Below are 22,923 nucleotides of genomic sequence, written 5' to 3'. Positions count from 1 at the left end.
GATACTTGTTCACAATGTATACCAAAGATGATGATGATCGTGTGTTGAAGAAACCAACTATATCAGTTTATACAATCGAATGCCTTATGAACAGCTATAGCAACAGCGCCCCCATCAGAAATACAGTCACAGGTCCAGTCCATTGCACTTCTATTGTCACCTATGGGATGAATGAGCACCACTATAGAGATGTGACCGGCCATTAGCCACTATTCTGGATACTATATGCTGTATATTGCTATTCTGCACAGGAGAAAAAATCAGGAAGGGACTGCAGAAAGTGCTGGCTGCTTTTGCTGGGGCTAGTTAATGTCAGTTAAATAGTTCTTAAGTTCCTAGTGACCTTAAAACCTTTCCATGGACCGTGCTAAGTAAATTTGTAATCACAGCCCAGCTCCCTGCGGACAGATGAGCAGGGAACCCAAATCACCACTGTGGGCAGCCTCAAAGGGGGGCATCTGCAAAGCAGCCAAGCCCCCTGTGCTGGAGAGGTGCATAGGGCAGGGAGGGATTAAACCTGCACTTTATCAACACAGTCTACACCTGTCCTGGAAATAGGAGCTTCACTTAACATCCTGAGCCCTGGGCATCTTTATATACACTGGAGCAGGCATAATAAGGCATTCTTAGGAAGAAAATGTTCCAGTTACTCCTATCTAATGGTGGGTCATGCGGTCTAGTGTACACCAGTGCAAAACGCTGCGGCTTTCCATGTTCTGGTATTATACTTGCCGATCATATGTGAAAATAGCACATGGCATGCGATTCTTTATATCATCGAACAGAAGTCATGATGATTACATTTAATGTATAGTATTAAATTAAGGTTGGGATGACACAGACCTAGCATTGTTATAAGGCTACGTTCACACGATCAGTATTTGGTTAGTATTTTACCTCAGTATCTGTAAGCCAAAACCAGGAGAGGAACAATCAGAGGAAAAGTATAATAGAAACACGTCACCACTTCTGTATTTATCACCCACTCCTGGTTTTGGCTTACAAATACTGAGGTAAAATACTGACCAGATACTGAACGTGTGAACATGGCCTTAGCAGTAGTAACAGTATTAGTTTTAGTAGTAGTAGTGTTATTAGAAAACAAATAATTGCAGCATTATTAATTGTATTAATATTGTCAGTTATGAAAATGTTTATGCTTTTGTTGCTGTTAGTAATAGAAGTAGAATATGAATTATTCATTGCTCTAACAGTAATAAAGAGTAGTAACAGCAGTGGATGTGATATTTATTGGTAACACTAGTAATATATTTTGTTGATGCCTATGAAAATACTCAGTAATTATTTCATCAAATCTGTATATATCATCCAGGACAGAAAGCCGCACACAATATAACATTAGAATATTAAACGTGATAGAAGTCGGTTGTTTTTTTTAGCTATGTCCCCATTGAGATAATCTATTTTGCAGGGGTGCTGAGTGGCTTTTCAGCTAACTGGCTGCTTGGACTTCACAAATCGCTGACAAAGAACCTTTAACGTTTCATCAACGTTGTTAGGACAACAAGGAAGTATGTCCCAGATAATAACTCCCACTTCAAAGATCTGCCAGCTCAATAGAAGTCGGTCCATCCTTTTTATTCAGCCACATGAACTAGCACTAAAGGGAGTGAACTGTTTGGATTTTTTTTCGTCGTGTTTATTTTTCTCCCATTCATAGAGGTACTTGGATAAAATAAACAACAAGACAATTACTTGCACATAGCCTTTATCCCATTTTCTGCCAGAGACCACTGAGCCAACCCTAGCAATGAGGGGGTTAAAAGCACCCAGATTCATCAGCCAGTATATATATATATATATGGTTGAGGAATGTACATAGACATAAGTGTGTATGCAAATGGTTGAGGCAGAGAACATTCCCAAACAATTAGAATTGTCGCATCTGCCCTTTTATAATGGTTTATATAGTATGCAATGAGTATCAATATTTTCAATAACAATAATACACTATAAATCTATATAGGCAATATATTTATATTAGACATATGCATTTATTTCCATATATATACATGTATTTCTACATATATATATATATATTTATTTATTTACGAATATATATATATATATATATATATATATATATATATATATATATATATATATATATATATATGGAAATAGATGTATACCAAAATAGCGATAATAGTGTTCCTTACTTTCTCACTATTTTGGATATCCTTGTTATTGTGGATTTTTTTTTATCCTTGATAGGAAGTGTTGTCAGTTTCCTTGGGGGAGATTTGCATCCATTTGATAATGTATATATACATATATATATATATATATATATATATATATATATATATATATATCATAAATAACATTTTATAACAGAAAAAGAAAATCTGCTGCATTAAGCAAAAAAAAAGATACCAGAGGTCAGCCCAAATGTATCTTAATAGACTGTGTCTCAAATGGAGTGTGCCTCCTTTGAAGGCAGCTTGCTATTGCTGTGCTCATTACCATAGAGACCCTAACGTGGCATGCTGATGCACCATAAAACTCACACTTTCAACCCCAAAACCAGACTCTTTGAACAACCCGAACTTGATTAGTCCTTTCTTCCATTCTTCTCCTTAAAAACCATTTCCTTGCCTTTTGAAACTTGGCCATCAAATCAAAATGAATTCTCTGATCACTGAAGAAAAGCAGAAACAAAAGTTTCCTGACGCCTCAATTCAGGAGGCCCCTTTTCTTCGCTCACATTATTATCCATTTTTATTATGATCTGGAACAAGTGCTCTCTTTCGCGTGTTTTTTTGTTTACTGGAAATTAAATGATTTAGTTGGAGTCAAACAAAAAAATATCTACGTGTACACACAAGAGAAAGACTTCTTTAGACGTAAATATTATGTCCTCCATGAAAAGGGTGCACAGGCTCCAGACTTAGCCTTTCAAGAATTAAGTATGACTTGCCTATTGCCATAGAAATCCTAACTTACCATGAAGATTCACCGTTGAGAAGAATACTTCTTTGTAGAGAGAGGCTTTGATGTCTAAAGCATAATATTCAAGCTTTCAGCTGTGACTGTCTAGATTACCTTGAGAGCAACAGGGCAGACATCTGTAACAAGGAAATGAAAAATTAAAGGTGATTAGTCTATAGAAGCCAACAGTTTGAGAAATTCACACCCAAAGACAAGAATGGGAAGCAGATCTTATCTCTCATATGCAAAGTGTTCTGCAGATGCTCTGCATACATTTTCTAGCTATGGAGAACTCACAGTCACCATCTTGAGAAGAGAAATGGTCAAGTCAGGATGACCTGAGAGAGCTAAATACCAAGATTCCATTTATCCTAATAGCACTTACTGATCAATGACTCATTATCACTGCTTTATAACAATATAACACTTCTTAGCATCTGGTGATAAAGTGGACTACAGCTACATTGTATCCAAAACCTCATGAAGAATAGAGGGCATACCCATAAGAAAATTAAAGTGCAATCCCAGGTTGTATTTATTCCCCATTCTCTTAGTTTTTTTTTATAGTTCAAATATGACAATTGAGGCCTCAGAAATCAGATAAATGCTCCAGTTCATGGTACAAAAACAGTTTATTTTACAGAACATGATATAAGCTCTTGTAAGTCATAATTAAAAGACACTTCACAAACATGTTTCATTGTTCTGTCTGTACAATAACATTATTTTAAGAATACTGTGAACACCTCATGGCTCTTCAAAAAAAAAAAAAAAGTGGCAAATTTAATAAAATAATTACACATTCCCATAGTGTAGTCCAGGTGACCAAACTTGGTCCCTTTACATAAAAGAAAATATATACATACCAGCATACTCTATAGAATCCTTTTATACATATATGTACATCTGGCTGTGAACATGACAACTATTAAAATATTTTATTGGAATTTTATACAAACCAGTAAAAAAAAATAAAATAACTTAAAATAACAAACACTTTATAAAAGCACTAGCACTGCAGTTGACAAAGAGTTAAGCATCACATTATGAGGGCATATTTGGAAATACTTATAGAATTCAGTTGTGTACAAATCCTTGACAAAACACTTTGGTTCCTTGGTGATGGGCTTTCCTGAAAAGTGAATAGAAGATTGGACAAGGTAAAGGTTTTAGGTGTGCTTTTCAGGTTAAATACAGCATAGACAGATGGAGGGATCCAATGGTGTTGGTCCAATCGTGACCTCATATTCAATCACATACTATACACAATGGTTTTATTTGTGATCATATCAAATAAACTTTTACTTTCATTGGTTCTGGGTTGCCCTTGACAGGCAAGCTCTTTCTCTTTAGCAGTCTCTATAAAATCCAGTACTTATGCTCAGTAAACCATAAGAGAGTTGCACTGGGTTGGGAGTAGTCAGTAGTTGGGCCTAGCTTCACAATTGTTGTAGGAGGCCTTCCTGTGTTCAGGTGAAGGAGTGTGACTAGGTGGAGTGGGGATGCCACTTGCTCCTGAGCTCTGGCACACATACCATTCGCTCAGGTTGGCTTGTGAAGATGATATTGGCTCAGAATGAGAGGTTGCAGCTGGAGGGTCCTGTCCAGAATCAGAGGATGGGGACACCAGAGAAGGTATGGAGGACTCATAGCCTGAGCTTGGAGGTGGAGATTTACAGTGCACTTTCATGTGTTTTCTCAGTGAGCTTGGGTGTGTGTAGGATTTATCACAGCCTCTCACTTTACAGTTATAGGGTTTGTCGCTGGTGTGGACATGGGAATGCTTCTTTCTGTCACTACTATTGGCAAAACGTCTGTCACAGCCTTCAAACTCACATTTAAAGGGTTTTTCTCCTGGAAGAAAAATGTAGAACAAGAAAAAAAAATATTATTAAAAATAGCCTACAGGACACTATAATGTCTGAAGATATAATTTATGTATATATTAATTATATGTATGTATAATATATTCTCATACTATTTATATATAATAAATGCATAACATAATTGTAATCCTAAGTAATAATGCAGTAATTATTACCAATACTCCTTACAATTAAAAAGTGTACCTTATTAGTTAAAAAGAAAAACATATATACATATATATTTATTTGGGATTTCTTTTTAAATATATCCCTCTTTAGAATTGTACACTAAATATTGAAACATAATAGTCAAAAATAAAATAATAATGAAAATAATATATATTACAAACAGTTGCATGACAGCATCAGAAAAAAAAAATCCTAACTGCACATGATTCAACAGGTCACCCCATTTTTTTCATGTGGGATGTTATATATTAAACATAATAATAACTCATCAAACTACATGCATAACATATTTTACATATATTACTAAATTAAGTTTTTATTGTACAGCATTTTAAATTATACTTTTATTATAAAAGCAGCTGTAATTTGCATATTATATATACAAGCATAGATTCTGAATGTGGCCTACTATTTCCATTTGTTATATATCTATATGTATATATATATATATATATATATATATATATATATATATATATATATATATATATATATATATACTGTTACTACCTGCACAATTTCTCAAACTACACTTTTTGCTCACTTCTTCCCATAGCTTGCCACAAGGCTGAAGCCCACTGTACAGTAAGAACTAAACTGCTTTCCATCTGTTGTCCTTAAATACCTTAAATACCAGTCAGGCACATTATAAAATTATATCCGAGCACTAACTTGGGAGTCTCATGGGAAATCGTCCATATTAAATGTGGGATTGTGCAGTGTGTTTTAATATCTCTCGGTAACAGTAAGTGCAGCCATTCATTAATGTCTGTGCTGAAAGGTTTCAATTGTACAATAAAAGAAACAGGAATATTCAAATATAGTCTTAATTCCTATGTATATTTTATTGCAGCACTGGAAAACACACTGTGCTTATATGCATAGGAAATGTTCATGAGTGTGTGAGATAGATGATATATAGATAGATAGATAGATAGATAGATAGATAGATAGATAGATAGATAGATAGATAGATATCCATTAAATGAATAATTAGGTATTTTACGGATAACATTTATCTCTAGTCTCCTCACATGGTTATGTATAGAGGGGGCATTGTCTCTTATTATAAAGTCCATTCCAAGATTTAATGTTAAAGTTCCCAATTATACTAGATGGAGCATTGTATTTCTATCTATTCTGCTCTCCAGAGGTATAAAATGTGTTTTTTTTTTCTCCTCTTTGCTTTTCGACTTTAATGTAGATTTTGGAATCTGATAATTTCCTCCACTACAAGCTTGTAGAGTAGGAGATTCCAAATAAAGAGGGAAAGTTTGTTTTCTTGAAAGATAGTCTATCATCAAAGGCAACATGTTCTTCAAGATGCATAGTAGCACCTGTTCACAACTACCAGTAAAACTGAGAATTTGAGAATTTGTCTTTTTTTTTTAATGAACGGAATGGAAAGCAAAGCAACAATACACTGCTAGAAAGCAAAGGAATGAGACATGCTGGAGGCGGTGCAAATACAGACGTCTGTGTATTTGTTATATTAATATTATTGAAATGCATAAAATCAGTATAGAATCAGTAAAATACACCAGTGTACGTGCACTTAGGTCATCACTATCTCATCATATGTAATGCTACACATGTAATATTTAATACACATAATACATAAAGAAAATATAATGCTATATATGAACTTGAGAATTATAATTAATTTCTATTCAAAATAGAAAACAGATAAGTGAGTGAGTGAATATATATATATATGTGTGTGTGTGTGGGTATATATATATTTATTCGATGTATTTCTATAAAGAGAAAACCCATCTATTTATCTGTTTATTTATCTATCGATCGATCTATCTAGCATCATGTTATTTAAAGATGCAAGGCCAGATTTTTTTTTTCTCCTTAAAGACTGTTAAAGAAAAGAAGATGTCAGATAAAATGACAAATGAATATATTTAGCACACAGTAATCCACACTTAAATAGTTTTCCTTTCCTGACCATAAAATCACATTTGTGGAGCCTGTATGAATTGTTTGGTATTTTTCATAAATATTAATTAGGTAGAATGAAAGTTTACAACCACGTGCAGAAATCTATTTACCCCCTTTATTTTAGTAGCTTGATTCATTTCTAATCCCCAGAGCTTTAAATCAATCAGATCACAAGATGGAAGTGGCCATAAAATATCTCTGGGGATTGTAATCAATTTCTTTCAATGCTGTGTAACGTGTGATGGTCAAAGGCAATGTGTAGTAAGTATATGTACAACACGTGATTTCTATATATGACCATGATAATAATAATATTAATAACACAATTATAAAGAGCTGTCAAGAAAAAAATCGCGTCTTGCACTGACCTGTATGAGTTCTCTTGTGGATTTTAAGGTTCTCTGATCTGGCAAAGACTTTCCCGCACCCAGGGAAGGGGCAGGGGAAGGGTTTTTCACCTGTGTGGACTCTGATGTGGTTGACCAGTTTGTATTTGGCTTTAAAGGGCTTTCCTTCTCGGGCGCATTCTTCCCAGAAACATATATGGCTGGACTGCTCGGGTCCCCCAACGTGCTCCACTGTGACATGTGTGACCAGCTCGTGCATGGTGCTGAAAGTTTTGGAGCAAAGTTTTTTTGAAAGCTGGTCCTCCTCTAGCCACTTGCAGATGAGTTCCTGCTTGATAGCTTGTCTCATGTAACGGAAGAAGGCTCCAGGACCGTGATGAGGAGCTAAGTTCATATTCAAGTTCATGCCACTGCTGTAACCACTGTGTAGAGCTGCAGAGGAGAAAGGATCCGTCCTAGACACTGGCTGAGTGAAATGATCAGACCTGGCATACATGTCTCCAGGTAGCCCCAATCTTATCTGTCCGTTTAGAGGCTGGTGGCCACCTGGGGTTGCATGGGAATGCTGCTCATGATGGGGTCCAGAAAAGTAGGGATGGCTTCCAGGATCCGTGTGGTGGCCATGCTGCCCAGGGTAGCTACCTGTTGTTGAGACAAACATTCCATGGTGAGAAGATGCTGTAGAGTGCTGATCACTCAGACCTGGCATCACTTGTACTGTCAGATCTCTCCCTATTAAAAAGTCCCTACCTGCAGGGATAGACTGAGCTGAGTGGGGGATTGTTGAGAAGGACACACTTGCTGAGTGAGACGGTACAAATGCTCCTGTGTGACTGGAGGCAGCCTCAGCATGGCCTGCTGCCATGTGATGGTGGTGATGGTGGTGAGGGGTATGGGCAGGGCTGAGTTTGAGGGCCGCTGGATGATGCCCCATGTGTTCTGGCCGGAATGCAGGACTTGGCCCTAGGCGAGAATCAGTCGCAGCAGCAAACTCCCCAGGGTGCACATGAGCCATTGAGTGGGAATGACCCATGTAGCCAGGGAAGCCTGTCATAGTCTGAGGGGGGTGGTGATGATGATGGTGGTGATGATGATGATGAGCTCCTGCCAAGTCTACTATTCTCAGCGTCGGATTCCGTTTGGAAAAAGCAGGGTCCATCACTGTGTTCCCTAAAGCATCCACACTCATTGCAGCTATAGCTACAATCACCTGGCTGTGGGGGGACAGGGAAAAAAAAAAGAAAAAATATTTTTTTTTGTCTCAAAAGTTTTTCCAAGTTTTTTTTTCTTTTATGTCTAAAGTGGAATCCCCAATGCTTGAGAAGCAGCAGCAGGAAGCATTGAGACGCTGAATAGAGATTCATAGACACTGCCACTGCCCAGAGAGCTGAACAATAACCCCCGCGCTCTGATTGGCTGTCCTGGGATGATTGACGTCACCGCTGACAGGTCTTGCTGAAAGGCTGGTAGGAGAGCGCACAGTGCGCCTGCGCACAGCCCAGGTTGCGGTCTGCTCCCCCTTCATACTCAGCACTGTGCTGCCGGGTGCTTTCTGACACTGCTTGGTTTTCTTTTTGTGTTTTTTTTAACATTATTTCAGCTTAAAAGATAAAAAGGTGCAGGGAAATATCTTGTAATCAAACTTTTTATTATACGTTTTATACATCTAAAGTGTTGATTATGAAAGTAGTCCTAGCATTTCTTGGACGAAAAAAAAATAGAAAAATATATATATCCATATATATGTATATTCATATCACCATTGCATTAAGGACATTTTAAGTATTTGGCTATAGGTGGAAACTGGAATTCACCAGAACACAAGATATTTCTTGAAATTTGTAGATTGTTTACAGTTAAATCTTCTGATGTGTGAATGATGTGAACTACAATAAGCAGGCTGCAGACTTACATGTGATATTTACACAGTCACACATATATAATAATGTATGCACAAATCACACATATATACCCATACATGCACACATCACACATATCATATATAAACATGCATGCACATATAATATATAAACATACATGCACATATCATATATAAACATGCATGCACATATCATATATAAACATACATGCACATATCATATATAAACATACATGCACATATCATATATAAACATACATGCACATATCATATATAAACATACATGCACATATCATATATAAACATACATGCACATATCATATATAAACATACATGCACACAGCACAAATATATACCCATGCATGCTCCATATGTGTACGCCCTATACAATCAGATAATGTTGCTGTTTACTCTTATGCAGGGTCAGTCTGGGGAGCTACTTCTCATTTTCTCTGAATGCAAATAGATCTGATATATTTACACATGAAATATCTGCATTACACACACTCCTCACACTCTTCAGATCTCCTCATCATTTATTTGTAAACTATAAGTGTTAAAGTTTTTTTCCGCCTGTTGAGATGCTATGTACAAAGTTCAGTGCTGTGGAATGATTTCTCACTGTCTGCAATACACAGTTCACATGGTCACATTCTGCCTGTTTACTTACCTGACATTCATAAATGTATTGCTGCTAATACAAATATGTGTATCTCAATGAGAGCATGTATATATATATATATATATATATATATATATATATATATATATATATATATATATATAGCATTATATATATACATACATATATATATGAATATACATGCATAAGTGTACATATGTACACACGCACGCATACATATACTCTGGAACGGGCAAGGAACCTCAGCAGGCTATTTCAGTGCTCGTATTAACAACACAATATACAGTATGTATCTTAATTGTATGTATACATATATACATACAGAAAAGTGTGTGTATATATATATATATATACACACTCACCTATTTGTAGGTATATATGTATACATATACATATATATATATATACACGCACTTTTTTGTATACATATATGTATATATATATATATATATATATATATATATATATATATATATATATATATATATATGCACGCACTTTTTTTTTCTTTGCACATGTATGAGAATGTTGAAGAGATTATTTATTGTTGAAGATCTAGGATCCAGCCGATGGATTAACTTTGAGTGTACTAATTGAGAAATAAATTCAAATAATGCTCAAATTCTGCAAAATACGGATAGATGGATAGATAGATAGATAGATAATAGATAGATATGAGGATAGATAGATAGATAATAGATATAAAGATAGCTAGGTAGTATATGAATGGATAGATAGAAAGATAGATAGATAGATAGATAGATAGATAGATAATAGATAAAATGATAGATAGATAGATATGAGGATAAATAGAGAGATAATGGATATAAAGATAGACAGATAGATATTAGATAGATCTCATAGAAAAGTTGAGTAAAACAAGTCGTAAAGACAGATACTTTTACTCCTAATCATTAGTGTCCTTCGTACATTTTCTTTTGGGGAAGATTCTGAATATATAAAAATATGGTAAGACACTAGTTTATTGTAACTTGACCTGGGTCAGAGTGTGATAGTTGTAGCCAATTGTACATGTAAAACTTTCTTTTCGTCGGAAACCTAATGTCTACATACTTTCCCATATACAAAACGTTGATATGTATGGGGTAATACCTACACGCCGTATTTTCTCCTGTTTTTTTAGTTTTAAGACACAAAAACTGGATAAAGGACACTTTTCTTACAGGACTAATTAGATGCACATGACAGAGATTTAGATACCGTATAAAAGGGCACATCTACAGGTACATATGTGATATACAAATATATCTGTAGAAGACATATGATATAGAAACTAACCTACGGTTTCATTCACGCTATATAGCTCAATAGGTAGCCACGATGGTATAGAGATCGCTTTAAAGAGCGATATAGTACATGCAGATAGATCTATAATCACACAGGCCATGACTTCCAGGCTAACACTTGCATGTGAAATATACTAAATAACACACTTACCCATTGTATTTGATACAAATAAATAATTTTTATTGTATTGCAAAAGTCCATGTGTCGCGTAGTCAGTGGCCTAGATTGTTGCGATGAAAGACATAGAGATCACTGTTCTTTACGATATAGTAGATGTTCTCTTTATTGCTTTGCACTCTTTGGAATGACAGAGCAGATAGATCCATGTAGAAAATACAATTATGTATTAATTGGTGGCATTTTTTTTTTTTGGCAATTAGTAACTTTTAAATAAGGTAATAAAATGTTTCGTCAACTTTGGGAAGCCAATTGTAGGCTGATCATGCAGACAGAATCTTACCTAATTAAAGTGCGGCCTCCAAGCGCCTCCTGACTTCATGTGTCGCTCTCTGCAGGCTTCTGCTCCCACTTGTGTCCTCACTGCGCTCAATGGAGATACAAGACATCTGGGGGATCTGACTATTCATTTATCGAACGCATCTGATTTACACCAACACCAAAAATAAATGTAAACACAATCGTCATTTATACCATGCGAATAAACGGGGGCATATGATCCAGCATCAACATATACAAAATGGATTGGCTTTGATGCTCTTCAGCATGTGGTTCTGTGTAACTAATACACAGTACAACCATACACACAGCAACACAGACAGCAACACACACAGCAACACACATACACAGCAACACCCACGAAAATACAAATATGAGCATGCACACACCAACACACACTACAACACACACAAATTCGAACATACACACACCAACACACACAAATAGGAGCATACATACTCCAACACACACATAAATAAAAGCATACGCACAGCACCACACACAAATACAGGCATACACACAAATACACACATACAAACACACAAATACAGGCATACACACAGCAACACACACAGCAACACGAACACAAATACAGGCATACACACAAATACAAGCATACGCACAGCAACACACACACAGCAACACACACAAACACAGGCATGCACACAAATACACACATACAAACACACAGATACAAGCATACACATGCCAAACACACAGCAACACACACAGCAACACAAACACAAATACAAACATACACACAGCAACAGACACACACACAAATACAAGAATGCACACTAACACACATACAAAAATACAAGTATACACAAACAGCAGCACGCGCATACATAAAATCACATACATACAAACATGCCTCTCTTACAATGGGGTGCGAACATGATAAAGCCATAAGATATAATATTTGTAGTTTACTGACAAAATAATCCACAACTGGTTGTAAAATGCCCTCTGCTCTGTAATGCATTGAAGCCTTAATTCTTCTTTACATCTATTGTTAAATAAATGTAAAATCTGATCAATTTACGGATCGATAATTCTACCCTATAGTCACCACTAGCTGCTAATCCATTGAATCCTTCTCGGTCCTGAGAAGTAAAATGATTCTATAGGGAGCAAGTGGGTGATAAGTGTCCCATGCATTGGGTATTTGACATCCCAGCTACTAGATTAAAGTATCTCTGTCAAAGAAGGCGTCAGTCAGCTCTAACTACTGAGTCCTCATTGTGGAGACGTGGTAGCCACCACATTGTCAAAGCATGGTGTCCCTAGTAAGGATGGGACATATCATGTAAACCCTATCAGCAAGATCAAAGTGCGCTTTTTTAATAAGATCCAATACATGTCAAAGCTCATTCCAATCAAATCGTCCGTAAATGAATTCCAGATGAATATGTCATAGAGTAATGTGACAATGCAGTCAACCCGGGTCAGGGGTGCATGTTACAATGAGAGAGCCGTCAAATATTAATTCTAGCACCTCCAAATGAATGGCCAGTGTGCAGGATTAAGCAGATGCTCTGTCACTGATTTGTGTTCAGGCTATGGACTTGGAAACAAAGCTTAAAAATATATGATCCCCCCTGAGCCTTAACCAGGATATATTTTATACTTACTGGAGTCCTTCATGATGGAACAGACCCTCCTTTATCGTAGTCTGCAGAACCCCATCTTAGGACAGAGTGTGACCTAAGGATAAGGGGGTGCAGCCCTCCCTGGAATGTAAATGTACACATATTTACATTGGGGATAACAAGTAACACAGTCTCCATTCCCACTTCTAGATTTTCATGTATTCTGCCAAGTGTAGATGGTATGACACACATGTGAAGCATGACCAGGCTCTACATGCACAGCTCCCTGAAGGATTTCTGTGCATGATGGTGAATGCACCGCTCATGTTTCCACTTATTGATGGCATACAGCTAGGGATTCCTGCCTGCATTCCTTTGGATTTTGTGCTGATCTAGTAAAAAAAATCTGATGTAATGCTAGCAGTATACTTCATGAGTAAATATATGATAAGTGTGTTCTGTACATTAACATTTACATCATATTAATTGATACAAAATGACTGGTGAATTTTTAGCTCTGATGCTTTACATTTACCATGCATATTCATGTTCTAGAAATGGGAATGGACAGTGAAGGATGTGCTATTTTACATCAAAAATATATATAGTAGTAAATATATTACAGAACACGGAACAGGCATATTACTACCCTAATTGTCAGCATATCAAGCAGTGCACTAGGATCAACCTGTGTGTGTATGTTGGATGCGGAGTTTGCTATATTTGCCAGTGTCAGTCAAAATGTAGAGGAAAATCTGTATACATACATATGTACACACATTTATACATGTATATACATATATTGCATTATATTTATATATCTTTATCACATAACTGCAGAAACATCACACAGATTAGTGAGACATGAATAGAGGAAAGTCACAACTTGCAGGTCCTAACACTTGTGGACATGTCTCATATAACAGCACCTGGAGAAACTTGCTGCAATGTTTGGTGAAACAATACAGGTCCATATGTAAATGTACAGCTGTAGAAACCAGCCTTGTGTCCTGCAGGTCTATACACTAAGGTAGAACGACGGTGCTGTGCTTCACCATTTAACGACAGAAATACACTGGGTTTTAGGAGGATTTTCAAATAATATGTATCTACCTAATATTTAGAGGATCCTCCATTCGCTCATGTGGTTGGTCTTAGGTCAGAGGTCAAACTCCCTGGTATTTCAAAAGTCGGCGACTTCAATGAAGAAGTCCTCCAACACTCATCTAACTACATTTCCAGGAGTAATAATAATAATTTATAAAAAAATAAATACATAAATACTTCTGTTCCCGTTCACGTTTAGCAAAGAACAATAAAAAAAAAAGCTACATGTAAATTATTTACTTCCATGTTCTGGCATTGTTTATTCTGCTTTCATTGTAAAGCAAATGTATACTGAAGTAACATTAATTCACATTAGAGCAGAGAACAATCTGATGCCACCAGCATGGGAAATAAAATAATCGTGGGCCAAACTGACAAACACATTTAAACCTTTCTACTGTGGTTGCATGTCACATCTATCTATCTATCTATCTATCTATCTATCTATCTATCTATCTATCTATCTGTCTGTCTGTCTGTCTATCTATCTATCTATAGATCTGTATATCTATTTAACATCTGTCAATCAATCTATCAATCAATTACCTATCTAACATCTATCTATCTAGAAAAAAAAAGTGGTAACAGTGGCACCATGGTATATTGGGTGCAAGCGCCTAGACACCGACCACTATATAGAAAATAAAAAATGCAATCAGCACTCCAAATAAAGTGTAAAAAAGTGGGGTACGTTTATCGACCCATCTCAAATACATGTGTCGATAGTATCTGCCTAATTCACATTTAAACCTCTCTACTATGATAGCATATCACATACATATCTATCTATCTATCTATCTATCTATCTATCTATCTCTCTGCATATCTATCCCATATCTATCTATCTATCTATCTATCTATCCCATATCTATCTATCTATCTATCTATCTGTCTGCCTGTCTATCTATCTGTCTGCATATCTATCTATCTATCTATCTATCTATCTATCTATCTATCTATCTGTCTGCCTGTCTATCTATCTATCTATCTATCCCATATCTATCTATCTATCTGTCTGCCTGTCTATCTATCTCTCTGCATATCTATCTATCTATCTATCTATCTATCTATCTATCTATCTATCTATCTATCTATCTATCTGTCTATCTATCTGTCTGTCTATCTATCTCTCTGCATATCTATCTATCTATCTATCTATCTATCTATCTATCTATCTATCTATCTATCTATCTATCTATCTATCTATCTATCTGTATATCTATCTGTCTGCCTGTGGACTGAGTGAGCATGTGTAAAATATATCAATCTGAGCGGGCTATGGAGATGGCAATTAAATATAACAGTCCTCTTTTTTTTCCATCCTAATTTTCCATCCCGAGGCAATGCTAAAACACAGAATGAAGGGATCTTTAGAAAGCAGGAGCGGAAGCCTATTTCTTCCCATTCCCACAGTCTATTGGCATGGTAATACCCTCTCCAACCTATTCTCACCTAAGATATTCTTTCTGATTGCTATTTAAGGGTCAGCACAATAGATTTTCTGAACAAACAATCCATGTGAAAAGATATGCCCCATCTACACAGGAGAGGATGGGGAATGGGGCTGCTGGCTGGGAGTATTAGTTTGGGGTTATGTATATGTTCTCTGGCTTACCTACTGCTCCACCTGTTGCAGGAATGGCTTCTTGTGATCTTCTTGGGAGAAACTTAGTTGTTCCTTCATGCTGTCATCGCTTATTTCTCGGTTTTCTAGAAGCGGTTAGGGAAAGTATAATGATGAGGCAGAAATGAGCCGTCAGGATGATATTTTAATGGCTTATATTGTCACGTTGTTGCATGTGGCTTTGAACTAGCACAAGTCTCCTTCCCTGCAGAGAGCGTCGCAAATCCCACTTGATAACTTCTACAACTTCAACTTCTTTTCTTTTTTTTTTTTTGCGTGGAAATTTACACGTTTATATCTATCTGATGTGTACTGGATCAGAACTGTAATAAACCAAATAATGCAAGGCTGTAGCATCTATTAGGTGTCTGTGATAGTTATTAATAAAAATAGAGGAGGTGAGCTGAAGCCTGCCATAATGACAACAGCACCTTTCAATGGATTCCATGCATATTTTACGTTTTCCCTTTCATTGTCCTATACATATGTTTTCCCTGACCATGTGTATGGAGGGGTTACTAATACTATCTCTAGATTTATGGTTGCCATTTTTTTTCTCTCCCTTTAAATAAATAGCTGTACAATAAAAGGAATATAATGGGATTTGGAATATTCACGTGGTCAAAAAGTGGATTTCTGTAGCTGGAAATGTGAGTTCTAGCCCATTGTTATGATAAGGACATGTAAAGTGAGCCCATTGCAATTTCAATAGCATTGCTACCTGGTTTGGGCAGTTTACTCAGACCCCCCCCCCTCCCCAATTGAAAAGATGCGCTAAAGTTTTCTTTGTCAAGGAGTGAGAGTTGCAAGAAAGAGTCATTGAGGCAGATAACAAAGGGTATATGGAATGATTTCTGCCACAAATTCCATTACTAGAAAATAATTAAAGCTAATGAATATGCACAGGAGAGAATAATGGCAGTGTAAATAAAGGGGCAAATGATGGTGTAAAATTCATAGCAAATGTATTAATACATTACAAGCAGCAGCCCATAGGCTCATAAAGCACAAGCCCCTGCTATCCAGTCCTTGGTGTAATATATGGACCTGGCTGTTATTGGAGGGGCACAATCAAGATATGCTCATTATTCCTACAGACTTTGCTCTGTGGGGACAGACAGGTTAATCGTGATTTGCATCTAAAATAAAACAAGTAAGTGTTGTATGTTTGCACTGAATCCAAAGATCTGCATTTTGCTGAGCAAATCAAAGGGAGTGTAGTCCCTTCCCTGCTCACTCATCTGAAGGTAAGTACATTCTCTCTGGCGGTCAGTAATGACTCTGCCTGCTTTTTCTACAGTCCTGGGGTGGCTATAGGGGAATTTCAATAACTGTGACGAGGGTGACTGATTTGTGAACTATGTAAAAAAAAAGGGGATTTTCAATGTCAGCAAATATATACCGTGCTGTTAGAAAAAATAAATATATTAAAAAAAAGCCTGGAATGGAGAAAATAAAACACAACACATACAAAGAGTTAATAAACAATCAGAAAAACAGATTAGGAAAAAGAATAAATAAATGAATGAAATAAAATAATTTAAAAAAAAATTGTCACCCACCTGTGTTGTGATGGGTGCAGAATACAAGGAATAATTCTGAAATAAAAGAAAGGGAAGACATGCAGAAAATTCACCTCCCTTGTAATGTTATGTTTAGGTGATGACTGCAGTGTAGATGTATATTGAGAAAATAAAGAAGGCTTGTTGTTCTAGGAATAAGATGTGGAGAAGTGAAGAAGTAAAGTGGGTTTTGCAAGATTTTTTTTCCCTCCTGTAGAATTTGGGCTGGAAAAAAAAAAGTTGCTACTCCTAAAAACATTGTTTGTCCTGAGCAGTGTCAGCCTCCCTGACACAATACCTGGGATGGATGAGTGCAGGCAGCCAATGACAGGGAGGCTGGGCCTCTGGGAGGCCTTGGTAGGAGAGGCAGGGGTGCAGGGGGGAGAGGGCGACCACCAATGGGCTCTGACGTCCGTCCATACGTGACTCCGCCCCCTCCACCCATTCATCAAGGGGGGACTGAGTCGTCCTTTCAATTCATTTATCTGCAGGAATGATTGCCGCTATCAGTCTCCAGCTCAACGCCCGACTGAGGAGGTGAAAGTTTCTCCCCAGGAAGATAAACCGCAAAAGACAATATTGTGCATGATTTGATCGCAGAAAAAAAAATAAAACAAGAGAAGGAAGAAATCTCCCAGAATAATAACAACATTCCCATGCACAATCCTCTGTCTACAGTTTGTGCTGCAATCCCGGTGCACAAACAGCTGTAGTTTTGCTCCATAGCTGAGATCTCATCGATGTAAAGCAGCGCGATCACGATCGATCTCCTCCTGAGCAGCGCACAGTCTTGTTGTTGGGCGATCTAGGAAGGAGAAGCAATGCTGCTGGACGCAGGACCCCAGTACCCGGCCATAGGAGTCACTACCTTCGGCTCTTCCAGGCATCATCACTCCACGGGCGACGTGACGGATCGCGAAGTGGGTCTAGGCATCAACCCTTTTGCAGATGGAATGGGCGCCTTCAAGATTAACCCCAGCAGCCACGATCTCGCCTCTGGCCAGACTGCATTCACTTCCCAGGCTCCGGGCTACGCTGCGGCGGCGGCTCTGGGGCACCACCACCACCCGGGACATGTCAGCTCCTACTCCAGCGCAGCCTTCAACTCCACCCGGGACTTTCTGTTCCGCAATCGGGGCTTCGGTGAAGCTGCCAGTGCCCAGCACAGCCTGTTCGCCTCCGCTGCGGGGGGCTTTGGTGGACCCCACGGCCACACTGATGCTACAGGACACTTGATTTTTCCAGGACTACACGAGCAAGCCGCCGGCCATGGTTCTCCTAACGTGGTGAACGGACAGATGAGGCTGGGCTTCTCTGGAGACATGTATGGGAGACCAGACCAGTATGGACAGGTGACCAGCCCCAGATCTGAGCACTATGCGTCCACCCAACTTCATGGTTACGGCCCTATGAACATGAATATGGCTGCCCACCATGGAGCAGGGGCCTTCTTCCGTTACATGAGGCAGCCGATCAAGCAAGAACTCATTTGCAAATGGATTGAACCCGAACAGTTGTCAAACCCCAAAAAGTCGTGCAACAAAACTTTCAGCACCATGCACGAGCTGGTCACACATGTCACAGTGGAGCACGTTGGGGGACCCGAGCAGTCCAACCATATATGTTTCTGGGAAGAATGCGCCCGAGAAGGAAAGCCCTTTAAAGCCAAATACAAACTGGTCAACCACATCAGAGTCCACACAGGTGAAAAACCCTTCCCCTGCCCCTTCCCTGGGTGCGGGAAAGTCTTTGCCAGATCAGAGAACCTTAAAATCCACAAGAGAACTCATACAGGTATTTATCTCCTTTCTTCTATCTTATTATTTCCTTTTTAAATTGTCCAGATCGTGCAATATTCCGTTACAATCTTCCTATAAGCTCAGTTATATTCTATGATACATTTCACTCTTTATTTATTATACCCGTATAATGTCTGATGAATATTCGCATGGCGATTTTTTTAACGTTATTTATTTCTTTTTACCTCCGTTATTGGCGCTGGATCCGTTCGCAGCCTATGTTTATTTATTGATGTCTTCCAGCAGAATAAAAATAAACTTGTCGACCTGTCAGATCTGTCTCAGAGCCGGATAAGCTTAATTGTGTTACCGCGGAAATCCGTGCTAAATATTCAATTAACCAATTTTCATTTGAAATTGACAAATATTTGTTAAAAAATCGAGTTATGTAGTCATTGCCATCAATCAAAGCCAAGCTATAGCAGTGACCGGGAGACAAATGTGGGATCTCATATGCCAGAAAAGAAAAGAGGGTGGGCGGGAGGGGACTCGATGATAGGGGTCCTTTTTTTAATATTTGCGCTTAAAACATACAGTATGTAATAAAACAAGGATACACAATAGATAAAGTAATCCATCTTTCGTTTTATAGGCTAGTTTTATTTGAATAAATAAAATAGAAAAATTAATTTGTATAAAATATGTTGCGATGTTCATTATAAATTCATTTCATGCATATTTCGCTGGGTTAGTGGATTGTATTACATTTGTTTGTTTTATTTTCTTGTGCATTTTATAATAGGAGAGAAACCTTTTAAGTGTGAGTTTGAAGGCTGTGACAGACGATTTGCAAATAGCAGCGACCGTAAAAAACACATGCACGTCCATACTTCAGACAAGCCCTATCTGTGTAAGATGTGTGACAAGTCCTACACCCACCCGAGCTCCCTCAGAAAACACATGAAGGTAAAGAAACTGCTGTATATTGTGCCCTGACATCCAGGAACCGATCACAGACCAAACTGCCCACACCTCGTGTTTCTAGATACTCTTGGAATAGTTTTCTGTCTTATATCTATGTCAGTGAAATAGCCATCAATGCTTCAGTCATTATATATTTAGTTTCTGCTACTGCGTGTCCATTTTTTCTAGCTACCATACATATACTACTATATACTCTGTGTATATTATAGTTTATGTTTATATGTATATTTGCTAGTATTATAGTTTTAGTTTAGATAATACTGACTGAGTACTATATATGCACACACACATATATATATAGAAGATGGATTTCTCTTTTTTTCTCTGTATATATATATATATATATATATATATATATATATATATATATAAAATATATATAAATAGATAGACGCCTTCTCTCTGTATATATATATATATATATTTCTATTTGTATATATATGTATGTAGATCTCTTTCTCTGTATATATAGCTGGATAGAAGGATCTCTCTTTTTCTCTGTAAATAAATATATAGATCTTTCTTTCTATATATATATATATATATATATATATATATATATATATATCGTTTTATACTATGATTCTGCATTGCTAAAATATTTATGAACATATAGAATATTTTTACTACATATACAATTATATTGCTACTATGTATTTCATCTCAGTTCTATATTATTTGTCCAGAGAGTAAAGTCTCAAATGTAAACTCCTATTGCTTCAGTGCTAGAATCCTATTTCCTTTTATCACTATAGTGCTACAATGCCCAATTGACATCTCTGGTATTGTTTTTATGTGTCCTGCTATACTCCTGATATTTCATTATTTTTATGCAGTCCATTCTATAGACATAACTTGCAACATTGATCGTTGAATATTTCTCCATTGTACAAGTCATATATTTAAGAGGTAGCCACAATGTATACAAAGCTAACTTTATTTCTTGCTACAGTATATACAGTCAGAGTCTATATATTCCTGACCCATTGATAACAGAGAACAAATGCTACCCACGTTGCTGTTAAAACCCCTTTTTTTCCACCCCTGGCAACCAACAAAAAAGCTTTCTGACAGTCTACACCCCGCATCCAATCTCTTGTATTCTTCCAGGAATAAATAAGGATTGTGTGTTAGATAATAAAAGATGGAGGGAAACCCTAGCAGAAGTTGACAACGTTGTGCCACTTGCTTGTTATTACAGTGGATGTATAAAATCTATAATGGATCTATAGGGATTAGGATTGTGAATGGCTTTTATAGATATACGTTTTTTTTCTCTCTCTCTCTCTTGTATAGGTCCACGAATCTTCTTCCCAGGGGTCCCAGCCTTCCCCAGCAGCCAGCTCAGGCTATGAATCTTCAACGCCCCCAACAATTGTGTCTCCTACTTCAGAAAACCAGAGCACAAGTTCCTTATCCCCTTCCTCCTCAGCAGTACATCACACGTCCAGTCACAGCACGCTCTCATCAAATTTTAACGAATGGTACGTTTAAATAAACACATATTTAACAACAAAAAAAAACAAAAAAGACTTTCCACATTAATGATGAACACTTCCAGTCTAATCCTAAAGCTGCCACATAGACCCAGGATGGAATAACAATGAAGAATGAGACCTTGTATTGCAATGTCTACAGGCTTTGGTAGAACAAAAATATAAGGGGATTGTAGGATGCATGAGAAGAGTTCCCAGGCCAAAAGCCAACTGTGTAGGGTTTAATGAACCACTAATTAGAGGTCTCAATCTGCATGTCTCTTCTGGCGGCCTTTTTTTTTTTTTTTTTTGTAAATACAGAATTATTAGTTGAAGAAGAAATGTACTGTTGATTTTGTAAATAGTTGTATAACAAGGGATATGTGGAATTGTGATCACTGCATCTATGTGTGTTGGGGTGGGGAAGGACAGCAAGGATGTTCTAGTAAATGTGTACCAAAATGTGAACTCCATTGTATTCTGATGACAGTCTAAGCGTCCATCTAACAGACTCCTACTGGTTTCAGTGTGCTTCTCTGTATAAAGTGCAAGCTCTTCGTCCCAAAGTCCAGTCCGGTTTATTCAGTGCAGTGATATGTTGTTTCTTATTACACGTCATGTCAATGAATTCGTTCAGTGCAAGCCTGGAACTTTTTTCGTGTTACAATCTGTTACATTTTTTTTTTTGTTTATGTAAAGTGATATTAAAAGATAAAAAAAAAAAAGATATATCTGTCCCTTGCTTTTGCACCATTAATGTATATAGAGGTCATCCTTCTCCCCCCCCCCCCCTATATATCCGCATGTAAAAGGGCCGGTTTATACATGTAATTAACAGAATATTCAATATTTATGGATAGATACAAAAAAAATTCGTATGTAAAAATTTGAGTCCTCAAAAGATGTTTCGTAATATTTCGTACACGATTAAAGACTATGAAAATCTCAGTCCTTTGTGGGAGGCATCCTTATTTAATAAATGACCCCCCAACCCCCCACCCAAGATAAGGTCACAGAGTACTATTGTGATATATGGTGGAACCCTTACCCCTCTTAGCACATAGAAATTCTATTTATTAGCTGCATTGACAGCAGAAGCACTTTAGTAAATTCAATTTGTATATTTCTGTTCTTCTCTAGAATCCTGACTAAAGGCCATGGAGACTATAAAATGTCTTTATGAAGTACATTAACCATATTCATATTTATACTAATGACGTCCATTTATATGTCCTAGTGCATTGTGTCTCA

The 22,923-nt window shown here is 37.2% G+C and overlaps 2 protein-coding genes and 1 long non-coding RNA gene across 4 annotated transcripts in view; 1 reads left to right on the top strand and 2 right to left on the bottom strand.

Moving 5' to 3' along the window:
• The window catches only part of LOC141259134 (uncharacterized), a 58,094-nt gene extending 40,330 nt beyond the window's left edge, over positions 1-17,764 (bottom strand). The window contains exons 1-5 of the long non-coding RNA XR_012318373.1: positions 17,475-17,764; positions 15,904-15,998; positions 13,224-13,322; positions 11,594-11,733; positions 2,968-3,089 (exon numbers count right to left, since the gene is read on the bottom strand). This is a non-coding gene — a long non-coding RNA (uncharacterized lncRNA). The remainder of the gene's footprint in view (positions 1-2,967; positions 3,090-11,593; positions 11,734-13,223; positions 13,323-15,903; positions 15,999-17,474) is intronic.
• On the bottom strand, positions 3,597-8,699 carry LOC141259132 (zinc finger protein ZIC 4-like). 2 transcript variants are annotated; one of them, XM_073674654.1, is made up of 3 exons: positions 8,054-8,699; positions 7,325-7,945; positions 3,597-4,806 (listed from the first exon to the last, which is right to left on the bottom strand). In XM_073674654.1, the coding sequence occupies exons 1-3, from the start codon at positions 8,490-8,492 to the stop codon at positions 4,373-4,375; spliced, it is 1,494 nt and encodes a 497-aa protein (XP_073530755.1). In that variant the 5' UTR covers positions 8,493-8,699; the 3' UTR covers positions 3,597-4,372. The 2 variants fall into 2 exon arrangements, with proteins under 2 accessions (XP_073530755.1, XP_073530754.1); XM_073674653.1 differs by having other exon boundaries at positions 7,325-8,699.
• A 162-nt stretch (positions 17,765-17,926) lies between the features above and the next one.
• ZIC1 (Zic family member 1) lies at positions 17,927-22,620 on the top strand. Its single transcript, XM_073674655.1, has 3 exons — positions 17,927-19,268; positions 20,016-20,179; positions 21,494-22,620. The coding sequence occupies exons 1-3, from the start codon at positions 18,296-18,298 to the stop codon at positions 21,689-21,691; spliced, it is 1,335 nt and encodes a 444-aa protein (XP_073530756.1). The 5' UTR covers positions 17,927-18,295; the 3' UTR covers positions 21,692-22,620.
• The last annotated feature ends 303 nt before the right edge of the window (positions 22,621-22,923 follow it).

This window comes from Phyllobates terribilis, unplaced genomic scaffold, assembly GCF_046119375.1.
Source record: "Phyllobates terribilis strain yellow unplaced genomic scaffold, ASM4611937v1 Scaffold_3__8_contigs__length_932513732, whole genome shotgun sequence".
In the NCBI taxonomy this organism is placed as follows: domain Eukaryota; kingdom Metazoa; phylum Chordata; class Amphibia; order Anura; family Dendrobatidae; genus Phyllobates; species Phyllobates terribilis.
The sequence above is the reverse complement of the archived record's forward strand: the minus strand, read 5'-3'. Positions and strand labels throughout refer to the sequence as shown.

Coding starts and splice junctions, on each gene's coding strand:
- LOC141259132 (XM_073674653.1), bottom strand. CDS start 8,492: ATGAGTGTGGATGCTTTAGGGAACACAGTGATGGACCCTGCTTTTTCC. Junction 4,807..7,324: donor CCACAAGAGAACTCATACAG/GTCAGTGCAAGA, acceptor TTTTTCTTCCAG/GAGAAAAACCCTTTAAATGT.
- ZIC1 (XM_073674655.1), top strand. CDS start 18,296: ATGCTGCTGGACGCAGGACCCCAGTACCCGGCCATAGGAGTCACTACC. Junction 19,269..20,015: donor CCACAAGAGAACTCATACAG/GTATTTATCTCC, acceptor ATTTTATAATAG/GAGAGAAACCTTTTAAGTGT. Junction 20,180..21,493: donor CCCTCAGAAAACACATGAAG/GTAAAGAAACTG, acceptor TCTCTTGTATAG/GTCCACGAATCTTCTTCCCA.